General features: G+C 40.1%; 1 protein-coding gene across 1 annotated transcript; it reads left to right on the top strand.

Moving 5' to 3' along the window:
* Positions 1-5,882: 5,882 nt before the first annotated feature.
* Positions 5,883-11,652, top strand: styx (serine/threonine/tyrosine interacting protein). The gene is made up of 11 exons (XM_056608416.1): positions 5,883-6,186; positions 6,492-6,524; positions 6,810-6,863; positions 7,001-7,098; positions 7,241-7,301; positions 7,405-7,441; positions 7,546-7,585; positions 7,871-7,921; positions 8,546-8,618; positions 9,399-9,483; positions 10,427-11,652. Exons 1-11 carry the CDS (start codon positions 6,127-6,129, stop codon positions 10,498-10,500), a joined length of 666 nt encoding a protein of 221 aa, XP_056464391.1. The 5' UTR covers positions 5,883-6,126; the 3' UTR covers positions 10,501-11,652.
* The last annotated feature ends 115 nt before the right edge of the window (positions 11,653-11,767 follow it).

Here is an 11,767-nt window from a genome sequence, read left to right as displayed (position 1 = left end):
TGTTTCAATTATATCTATAGGCTAGCCTACATCAGTTAGCCTATCTGGACAGAAGGCTAGGCATATCCCTTTAAGAACAATTTAGACATCTGTAATTAGATCAATCTTTATTCGTGAAAAGATCATGCTATTAAGTATTTGGGTTTGTGTGTTTGTGCGTCAAATAGTTTTCAAAGCAGGGATACGTTGAATCCACTGCAGCCTCGAACTTCGCCAGCAGAGGTCACTGTCACTGAAGCTTCGAGTAATGAACCCATTTTCGAAACATTGGCTCAACTGGTTCAATGCTTTATAAAAGCTTAATTTGCCCATCACTACAGTGATCGGCCATGAGTGAGACTATCAAAACGAGGACGAGGATTTAACGGAATTGTTACCATTCAAATTCAAATTTCTTTATTATTGGATAGGGTATGATATAAAAAAAAAAAAAAGTAAGTAATTTGACACTTCTGGGATGAGCCAATGATTCATCTGTTTGGAAGGTTTTGTTGGAGACAAACAAAGAATCTTCAGGCAACAGATGTGACAGCTGTGACTGCTCTCTCTCTCTCCTTCGTCTGCTGGGTCCTCTGTGTTTGCCTACCTGCTACAGGTAGCCAGTGGGCGGGGCTGAGAGGCTTGTCAGCTGATGAGGTGCATGCACCTGTGCAGGTCTGCCACGCAGGCTTTAGCCAGTCTCTCTCTCTTTCCACAGAGGCAGGTGGGCATTCAAATTCAAAGAAATTTGAATTTGAATGGTAACAATTCCGTTAAATCCTCGTCCTCGTTTTGATAGTCTCACTCATGGCCGATCACTGTAGTGATGGGCAAATTAAGCTTTTATAAAGCATTGAACCAGTTGAGCCAATGTTTCGAAAATGGGTTCATTTCTCGAAGCTTCAGTGACAGTGACCTCTGCTGGCGAAGTTCGAGGCTGCAGTGGATTCAACGTATCCCTGCTTTGAAAACTATTTGACGCACAAACACACAAACCCAAATACTTAATAGCATGATCTTTTCACGAATAAAGATTGATCTAAATACAGATGTCTAAATTGTTCTTTAGGGATATGCCTAGCCTTCTGTCCAGATAGGCTAACTGATGTAGGCTAGGATATAATTGAAACAGCATATAAAAACTTTCCCCCCAGGAATGGGATACGAACCCGGGTCCTCCACTCCACAGTCAGTGTGTTATCCCCTAGCCTACTCTAATCGATACTTTACATTGTTCTATTACATACCTTCCTATCCACAACTCCCGTAAACGATTGTAGCATCGATTGTGGGGTTTTTTCATTCAATAATTAGGCGGTGACCAGCTGGCTTCGGGCAAGGTTGGTTGGGTGTGCTTGAGTAACTCTAGGGGGTGATTATGTGGGATGGGGTTAGACACTCAAAGATTTGTATTGAGGTAGGCTGCCTTATGGATTGAGTCGGTTTCTTTTTTTTGCTCAAAGCTTCTCCACCGAGCCGCGGACCAGTCAAGTGATTCATTCAGGCAACGAACCAGTTGCTGCTTCGGACGTCACATGTCACGTGACTTTTTTTGCTCTGAAGCAAGCTTCGAAGCAGTTGGGAGTTGTCGATCAGGGTACTTTGAAGCACGTACCGAAGCTTCAGTGTCACACTGCCATCACTACCGACCAGTGTGTTCTTTCTGATTAGCTCTTAATTGAGATCACCTGTCACGCACCCCTTTATCAAAGGTGAACACAATGGGTTTGGTTTACTTTTCGCATCGGCCTGTGTCAATCGAGGTTGAGTTTAGTGAGGGTTGAAAGTTTTCGATCTAGATTGCAGATCACTATTGTCACTTTATACAAACTGAAAGTAGGTATGCGTTGTTGCGTGTTTGTTTTTGTGGGCATTTGACTGAACAGCCCAGACAAATATTGCTACCAACATGGCACTTCGAAACAGACCACCGCAGTGAGTAAAAGTTATTTTCCTTTATTAAATGTTGACGTTTTTGGGCTGTCTCCTCAGACACAAGCCATCAGTATCCCTGCTCTTTGCACCTTGACATGCATGTCACCGCTGTTTGTTAACCTAGCTTTGCTGATTTGTATCTTGTGATGTGTGTGTGTTTTTCTTAACAGGTGTTAGATGACTGACAAGATCTATGGGGGGGCCCCCTTTGGGCCCCCCCATACCAACTTAGTCTTCAAAGGAATCTAGTGCCATGGGACTCCAGTGTCTTCAAAACATCCTCGGAATACATGTGTATGAATGGTCCACCGAAGGGTTGATCTGGAAGCCACCGGTCCACGCTGTAATCTGCTGCGTGGGCCGTAGTGGCTTCCAGAGCCATCTTTCGGTCTTGGTCAGGATTTGTTACAGTTGCCCTTCAATGTAGCAGGCTACGGGTTTCTGAAGAAGCCTGCTTTACGTAGCATTGGAGTACAAATATTGTGCAAAATGCTCGTGGAGCAAGCTCGCCCTCTTGCTACACCGAGATCATATCCTAGACCTAGACCATAGGTGTACCATGTCAAATACATGTTACCATTTGCTAGAGTGTCATGCTTGGTGTCTTTGGACTCAGCTCAACTAGTACATGTTGAGCTGGGGATCGAACAATTTCAAAGGTCTAGACCCTTGTATTGTATTTTAATTGTATTTGTTTATCATTTTTATTGATACAAATGAATAGATAGGTTTTTGTTAGACTATTCTGTTCCTAAAAACACACTAACAAATCAAGTTTGACAAATTATTATTACATTAGTTGAGATTACAATCTTTCCCTTGCATTATATATTATATGTATATATAGTTATTTCCTCTTTTCATAAAAGCAGGAGTGTGAATGTCGCTCCATGCTATCTAAGAAGGGACTTGTGTCATTTTGTCATAGCCAACAGTGGACCTGGCCATTAGATAAAGTTATGTTATGCAAATCAACAGATAAAATGCATTCTTTTAACCGTAGTATAAGCACACAAGTTTGTAGTTGTAAAAAAATAAAAACCTTATTAAGTTTAGATATTTGTGTTCATGACAACATTGTTGGGGCAACTTTAATTGCAAAATAACACTATGTATAAATATCATATTTTATTTAGATTGTTATTACCTCTAAAGAACTATCCATTTTGCTTATTTATTTTTTTACTCATCCAAGATGGAGTGTGAACGTCACTCTATGCTATCTAAGAGAGAACTTCTGTCATTATGTATCAGCCAACAGTGGACCCCTGTCATTCCATACAGTATAAGTGTGGACCATTTTCTGTGATGCAAATCAACAATTCAAATGCATTTCTTTAAATATAGATCGGGGACTGGAGTACATTGTAAATTAAGGCTAATTTGGGGATTGAACCATTTCAAAGGTCTAGACCCTTATATTGTATTTGTTTATCATTTTTATTGATACAAAGGTTTTTTGTTAGACAATTCTATTCCTAAAAACACACTAACAAAACAAGTTTGACAAATTATTATTACATTAGTTGAGATTGCTATCTTTCCCTTGGCTTACAGTATATATAGTTATTACCTCTTTTCATAAAATAAGGAGTGTGAATGTCGCTCCATGCTATCTAAGAAGGGACTTGTGTCATTTTGTAATAGCCAACGGTGTCATCCAAATTAAATGTATTATTATAAGTGGACCCCTGTCACTACATACAAAAAAAGTGTGGAACTTTTAAAGCTGAGCCTTTTTTGTTTGCATGTTTCAAGAGACTTTACTAAGTATGTTTAACAGCCCTCTACACTCTGACAGACGTGTGAACGACTGCAGGTCGTTCACACAATAGAGGAGTGTTTGAAGCGACGTGTGGATTGGTCGTTGAAAATCAAGCTCTGGCCAGCAGAGGCGCTATAGAGTATGGACTAAACACTCACACACTTTCAGGTCCCCTCTTGGCAAAAGTTGTGAAACTGCGTCAAAATATTTTAGGCATGTTTTTAGGTTGATTTAAGGCATGACCAAAAGGGGACCTGAAAAAGGTCCCCTCTTGGCTCGGAGGTCCCCTGTTGGTGAAGGTGTTACGACGCCGAAGTCCACTGTTGGATAGTTAGGCGAGTACACACACACACACTCCATACAGTTCTGGTCACTAAATACTACTCCTCCTTCTCCCCTCTAAACCTTTTCTCCTCTCCTTCCGTCTCTCTTCCACGCATATCGCATTTTTATTGCCTCTACTGAAGAGAATAGATTTGGGTGGGGATTTCTAGGTTTCATAAACATCCGGGGCTTAGCCCCGAGTGAAAATGAAAATGCTGTGCGCCAAATTTATGTGTATGCTTTATTGTGCATGCAAACTTTTTCATAATGTTTTTATCTAAATAAACGAAATACGCGGTTTATTATAGCTTTAAATAGCTACCTGACTGCTATGCTGCTTATCCCCAAATGTCTAAAGTTCCATTCAAGTTATATATAAGTGAGGCAGACATACACACATACAGATGACACACACACACACACACGCACACGCACACAGATCTGACTGGGGATAGGATAGGTTAATACACTTGAGGTGGTAAACAGGTTGTTTATTCTCTTGCCAGAAGGACTATGTCTATCTAGACTAGGCTACTTATAAATGTTTATGAATATTTTCTTTTTAGCATACTAGATACTAAATAGTATACTAGATACGTACAAATATATATATAAAGGAAAATATACGAAAATGAAATGGCTAAAGTTAATGCAAAATTATGATGTAGTCGAGTGCAAACAATCTACTCTCATTGCAGTCTTTGGAAGTTAATTCTGACTGATATACTGTTATCTTCCACAGCATGACATAACACATCTCAGGAAGTGGTGGTGCTCCACTTTGTTGGAGAATCTCCGTACTGAAGGGTATAGTTCTTCTGAAGCAGAACCACCTCAAGTGTATTAACCTATCCTATCCCCAGTCAGATCTGTGTGTGTGTGTGTGTGTGTGTGTGTGTGTGTGTGTGTGTGTGTGTGTGTGTGTGTGTGTGTGTGTGTGTGTGTGTGTGTGTGTGTGTGTGTGTGTGTGTGTGTGTGTGTGTGTGTGCAGTCATTGCATACGGTTTGGAAGCGCGGTGTCCCAAATGGAGGAGACATAATATTTGTCTTTTCTTTATTTCTTTATTTTTTATTGGTTTGTTTGAAGAGAAGCAATTACAATAAACATATCATTTTAATCGAAATGAAATCATATATTGATGGTTATTAAGCACACAATATACACCGCAAGAAAATAAAAATGCAGAAGTTTTTTGCAAAGCAAACAATTTCTGTTCCCTCTTTCTTCATTTGTCACGTGAAGTCGTTCCCCATTTTGTTATACTTTTCCATCATTGCCACTGCCAGTACTTTTTTTTTTTTTATTATATCAATATTCATTTAAACAAAAATAAATAAATATAAAGAGAAAAGTCGACTCTCTGTAGCTTTCAATTCAATCCTGTTATTTCTTAGTTTTAATCCGAATGTACATTACTTTGAAAGGATGAACCTCAGTTTTGTGATGTTTTTTTTTTGTTGTTTTTTCACCACTGGGATGCTGACGGCGTTACCCGCCTACATTTTTTTCCTTTGGCGGCCCTCAGTCAAATTTTGGGTTCCTAAATTGGCCCTCAGCTGTCAAAACTTTGAGAACCCCTGTAGACCAACTTCGGAAAACTGTAGTTCCACCATAGAAACGCTAGAGGTCAGCAATACTCCCCGTCGCGCAATGACGTCGGTTAGGAAAAGTGGAGTCGAATTCATTTTAAACAGCGCTGTCTTTTCCTATGTTCGAAAGGAAGCACATTTTCAACTCTCCTTGACCTGATGACGTTTTCCACAAAGGTTAAGTAAAGGATAGGAGATTTGACTATTCGTAAAGGAATAGGGACACAGCTAAGGAGTCTCACCGCGTCCGCCATCTTGTCGTCACGTGACAGCACTTGGACGTTGGATGTCATGTCCTTCAGGCTGCAGCGAGACCTCACCATGTGAGGCGCCGCGCTTCTCAACCATTCGTCGAGAGAGTCGAGAGGACTGATCACGTGACACAGCTGTCAGAGGACAGCATGGCGGACATACATGTGGAGTCTCAAAACAAGTCGCAGCAGCAACCGTGTTTCAGCTAATCGGCCACCAGGAGCATCGACAACATACCGTGTGTGTATAGCCGGGCCGCCGGCGCCCGAACAAGCTCCAGGATGGAGGAGGAGAACAAGCTTCGGTTCCCGTCTCTCCCGTCGTCCAAAGAGGACATCCTAGTGGGTGGACAGGAGCTATAGCATGATGGAGGACTGCCCTGTGTCTGTTGCTAATGTTAGCTCCCTGCAAGTGTAGCCGTATAACAATAAGTTGATGCTGAACGCCTACCATTCCTGGGAATGTTTTGATGTTTTCTAAAATTGAGATGAGATGCATTTAGCGAGGTTTGAGATTTGTGTCTAGTCTATAGCATGCTAATGTTGTAGCCTGCAGACATTAGCCACATAGCATATCGACACACACCCTCCATGAAAATTACTAACTGAAATATTTCTCACCCCCATCCCATGTTCCACACTTGCAGGACTGGGCCTACCCCATGAGGCGGGAGATGCAGGTACTTCCCAAGTCCTGTTGAACTCATTCTTGCTTGCATTAAATACTGTCAATCGCAAATCTTTGCATGGCAAATGATATTGGAAAATAAATGATATTTATTTTATTTTTATTTACTAACGAGTCGTTGGTATTGGTATTGTGGCTAACGTTATATTATAAACGTGGTTATTCAGATGTTTGATCTTTAATTACTGAACACAATCCCAAGTTAGTGAATTCTACTAACGAATCCCACGTATAATAATGTTTATAGTACATTTTGCTAACGTTGTTTCATTTACAGGAGATACTCCCAGGCTTATTTTTAGGACCCTACTCTGCTGCAATGAAAAGCAAGGTACAAATATTTGGCACAATTACAAAAAACACGTATAGCTTTCCGAACGTTACACAAGAATTACCAACACGACCATATATTATTGTCCTTAAGTGTTCAGCCTCATGTCATCTCCTTCCTCCCTCCTATATTTCCAGCTGCCAAATCTGGAGAGTCAAGGTGTAACACATGTTGTATGTGTCCGCCAAGATATCGAAGCCAATTTTATTAAGCCTAATTTTCAACACACATTTAGGTAAGATCATAACAAGAAAATGTGTCATTATTTCATTAAGCTTTAAGCATTGATGCATTTTGTAGGTCTTGTTTGTTTAATTCAAATCAATATTAGACATATATATAATATAATATATAATATTGCATTCCTTTTTTTTCAGATACCTTGTCTTAGATATTGCTGACAATCCAGTGGAAAATATAATACGATTTTTCCCTATGGTGAGTTGTTTAACTTGTTTACTGGTATCCACATAGCTGTAGAATACAACAAATTGTTTCAATAACTGATGTACAACTTTTAATTTGATTCTGTCCTCAACAGACTAAAGAATTTATCGATAGCTCTATAGATACTGGAGGTAATGATGCAACAATGTTCGGAAAACTAAAAAATCAAATTACTATTATGAGGACACTTAATACTGGTACACAGTTAAGTCAATACTTTTGGTGTTCTCCACAGGAAAAGTACTAGTTCATGGTAACGCAGGGATATCCAGAAGGTAAAGTTCCCTGCCTTCCTTCTCCTTTCATCTCCTGGTTGTTTGTGTGGAAACATGTTGCTTTGAAATAATATATTTTGTGTGCTCACCACAACAGATAACTTGAACAAGAAGGCTGTTTTTGGTACCAGTGTCTGGTACATGATACATGACTAGATTGACACTGTTTATTCCTAAAAAGCCTGATGATTTGTTGAACATTAATGTATGGGATACATTGATTCTTAGCTGAAATGTATCAACAGTGCAGTGGATTTATAAAGTTGTTATATCTGACCTTTCCAGTGCTGCCTTAGTGATTGCATACCTAATGGAGACGTTTGGGATGAAATACAGGTGAGTTTCCTTTAGAGCCCTTAACATTTCTCAAAGATTATTTGATAAAAAACCTTCAGCCCCAGTTCTGTTTCACAGCATTAGCTGGCATTAGTATTAGCTTCGTCACTGATGTTGAAAATATGGATGGTGAAGCGTGCAAAGCTTGGATTTTTTGCAGGCCCTTTTCATGCATTTTGTCTTGTGCGATCGTTGCTACTGTTAGGAAAGGAAAATGTTAGGAAAGTTAAATGATGAGTTAGGGTTAGCTATTATTAATTTAATTTGTATATGTTGAAGGTAACCAACGCACGCAGTTTCTATGTGTTAGAAATATCTCACATTGTTGTATGTGCTCTAAAATACATTCTATCATGTAGATGCTACCTTTAAGGCTACAGAGATCTAGGTTAATTGCTTCGACTCTGCAGCAGTGTAGAGAAATTCTATGTTAATTTCTTTGTTGCTGCAATTCTCGCTTCTTGAGGTTCGGAGACATGGTTTCTGGGGAGGGAGGGGGTAGGATTAGAGTTCGTTTTTTTTTAAATGAAGCTAGCTTGATTTTTGCATATTATACCTTTTTAAGTTTTATATTTCACTATTATATATCATTGTAGTTTTAGCAGGGTCTGTTCTTTTCCGCAGGGATGCTTTCAGTCATGTCCAGGAGCGCAGGTTTTGCATCAACCCGAATGTGGGCTTTGTGCATCAGTTACAGGTAGGCCTATCAAGTGGGTATCCAACTACAGATGCATCATTCTGTCTTTGGACACTTTCTAACAGGCATGCTGGGCTTTGGACTGCTATCATAAAAAGATACTTAAAGAATAACATCATCCCACCAGCACATGCCGGAACAGGTGCTTCTGGCCCATGAAACCTTTTTATATGAAATGATGGCAAGCTGTGCTTGAATTTGAATCAAAAGGTGCCAGTACTGTAAAACAGCATCTGCAAGGCATGGCTTTTATAAGGGCTGTTTTTGGCTGGTTTACTTCGATAAGTGTCCAACAGTACGGTTGAGCTATAGACGGAGGTTTCTACAGCAACAAATAAAACATTGCTAATTTAAAAAAACGATATATATTTTTTATTATGCTTTCTCATCTTGATCCTTGTCCCAGACCAAGGCCATCTTTGATCAGCATAGTTTATCTGCAAATGTGGTAGAAGTTGGTGATAAGAGCTACATGCTTACACTCGTGAAGGTACATTGATTTTCATTTCCGTGACTGTGGGTAGTACCATTATCGAAATCGGTTGTGAGATATGACAGCCATGAGATTTAACCACAACCACACCATGCGTCCCTAAATTCACCAATAAGTGGCGGTATGCAGTAATGCGTAGCTACAAAAAGTGCTGGAAGTGCTGATATCGTACAGATTAAATTGTATCTGCCCAATTCAAGCACTGATGGAGAGTTGATTTTACAAAACATTTGTATTGTTGTTAATGAGTATTAATCGGTCCCGCATGTGTGATTGCTTTTTTCTAGGAATACGAAGCTATCTACCTTGCGAAGCTTACCATTAAGATGATGTCACCGATGCAGCTGGGCAGGTCCTTCTCTGTGGTACAAGGTGAGCACAGCCTGGTTTATCTATACTGAACATTGAGGCAGGAAAGTTAGACTCCCAGCCACAACCTACTGGTTACATCCCCAATGTCAAACGGTCTAAAAACGAACTGTTTCGGCAAATCCTGTTGATTGTGGCAGGGACCAATAAGTGTGCACATGGCTCACCGCTACCACAAACTTTTCCAGGTGGGAAGGCAACTAAAACAATCTTTCCAGGCATAAAAGTTCTTAGAAATAGTGCCTGTAAAGGTTTCAAATTAAAGGCCACTGTATAAATACACATTCCCCTCTGAAAGCTTCATCCACATGCTTGAATGTGTATTGAGGGAGTACTACAGTAGGAGTACTGGATCCAAGAAGAGGTGCTGATATTCTAGTGTTAATGAGATGCTTGCGGTCATCTGTTATGTGGGAATATGTTATGTGGGAAGTTTGGCAACAAACACTTTACTCTAACCAGCGTACTTTCCATGATTCACAATCGGGCGCTCCCGAGTGACGAAAACACATTGGCTCTCCTTGAGCTATGTTCAGTCCCACCCTTATATCCTGTTTAACTTGAAATTAGTCATCTTTCAGAGACCAGATTCCAGAATCGCCCTTGAATGAATTATTGGCAAAGACAACATGAGTTCGTATTTAGATCATATCCTACTTGGTGAGTGTTATTACTGGGAGGAGTGGGGTAACAAGTGGGGCAGGGGCTGTGTTATTGTATGACATGTTAAACCGGCCAATGTGATGATGATTTAGATGTTGAATAAGATATTTGGCATACCTTATTTAAAGGAAATTGTGGAATTTTTCAACTGAAGTCTTCGATGATGAACACATTGGTCCAAGTCCAGTAGAACAATTTGATCGAGATGGTCTCATGGTCTCTCAATCAGTGTTTTCTCCCTGGTCAGTGATTTCTGATTGGTTGTTGATGTTCTGGTGTGCAGGTGGGCGTAAGCGGAGTCTTGAGGAGGACGAGGACTTGGGAAGCATGCAGGTCACAGCAGCGCAGAATGGATGACTTTTACTGACATGTCAGCTAAGCCCAGTGCACTCTATTTTTTACATTTTTATTGGGATTAAAAATGTAAATATTTGATCATTTTCTAACGGGGAGGGAGCGGGTGGGGGGGAGGACAGCCTGTAATGTCTGAGACACAGAGCTGACGGGCTTTGATAACATTGTTCTGTAATTCTACTTCTTGCTTTTCTCGTTGTTTTCCCCGAGCTGTACGCACTGATGGGAGATTTTTTGCAGTTTTATAGTATTTAAAGCATTTTGCATTTGCAGCGGGACAGTATTGCAATAATGCACTTTCAATACTTGAATTATTATTGTGGTCTACCACAGGGGGGAGAGGGGAGGCAAAGGGCTGGAGGATGGAATAAATGGAACGTCACAAGCGGCTTCAGAAAAGTAGTTGTAACAGACTAACATTCGGCTTAGTGTGGCAAAGTAAGAAACTAATAATAAAAAAGTACATGTCAACTGCTTAATAAAATGATGTCAGACCTTATGGTGATTTTCTTTACATTCATTTGTATATTGACCCATGGGGTTTTGTTTTTCAAAACTGAAATATTTGACATTTTTTTGCGCAAAGCTCGAAGTCCGGATAGGAACCAAATAGATGCTCGTAACTAATTTACTATAAATCATTGATAATTGGCACGTTTTAATCTCGTCCTAGATAACCGTTTCGTGAAGGAATGGGTCATTAAAATAGCTTTTCAGCTTCATTTTATAACTGTTGGTGGCTAGTGCTCTCAACAGACTGAACCATATGGTTCCCACAATTTGGGAAATAGGAAACACTGTAGAGATGAGAACACAAGCTTGCTTCAGTCATTCATTTCATCCAATAATTATTGAATGATCAACCAAATCGGTTCATATTTCGGAAAAATGGGTTTTCCATTACAGAAAAAACTAATCCTCCCTGCAAGATACATTGGGGTAGGTATCATGTATACCACCTGTTCCTCTATGACGTGTTCCTCTCAATACAAACAAGCCAGGCTGGTATTAAACACAGGGTTTATTTGCCAAAGTTCAGGGTTGGCGTAGCTACACAAGGAGTAAACAGTTCAGCCTGATGAGTCAAAGGGTTATAAACCATTTGAGAAAAGAGCCTGTAACAAAGTCTAAATAAATGCTGGCTGAACGTATGCCAAATAAGGATCCCGGAGCCACATTGGGTAGATCATCTTGATTTGACCCCTACCACCCCCCCCCCCCCCTTTGCACTGCCTCTGGAAATACCAGACTCTCAGGCCCAATCCCATTT

The sequence above is a fragment of the Gadus chalcogrammus genome, chromosome 14, assembly GCF_026213295.1.
Source record: "Gadus chalcogrammus isolate NIFS_2021 chromosome 14, NIFS_Gcha_1.0, whole genome shotgun sequence".
Lineage (NCBI taxonomy): Eukaryota > Metazoa > Chordata > Actinopteri > Gadiformes > Gadidae > Gadus > Gadus chalcogrammus.
The sequence above is the reverse complement of the archived record's forward strand: the minus strand, read 5'-3'. Positions and strand labels throughout refer to the sequence as shown.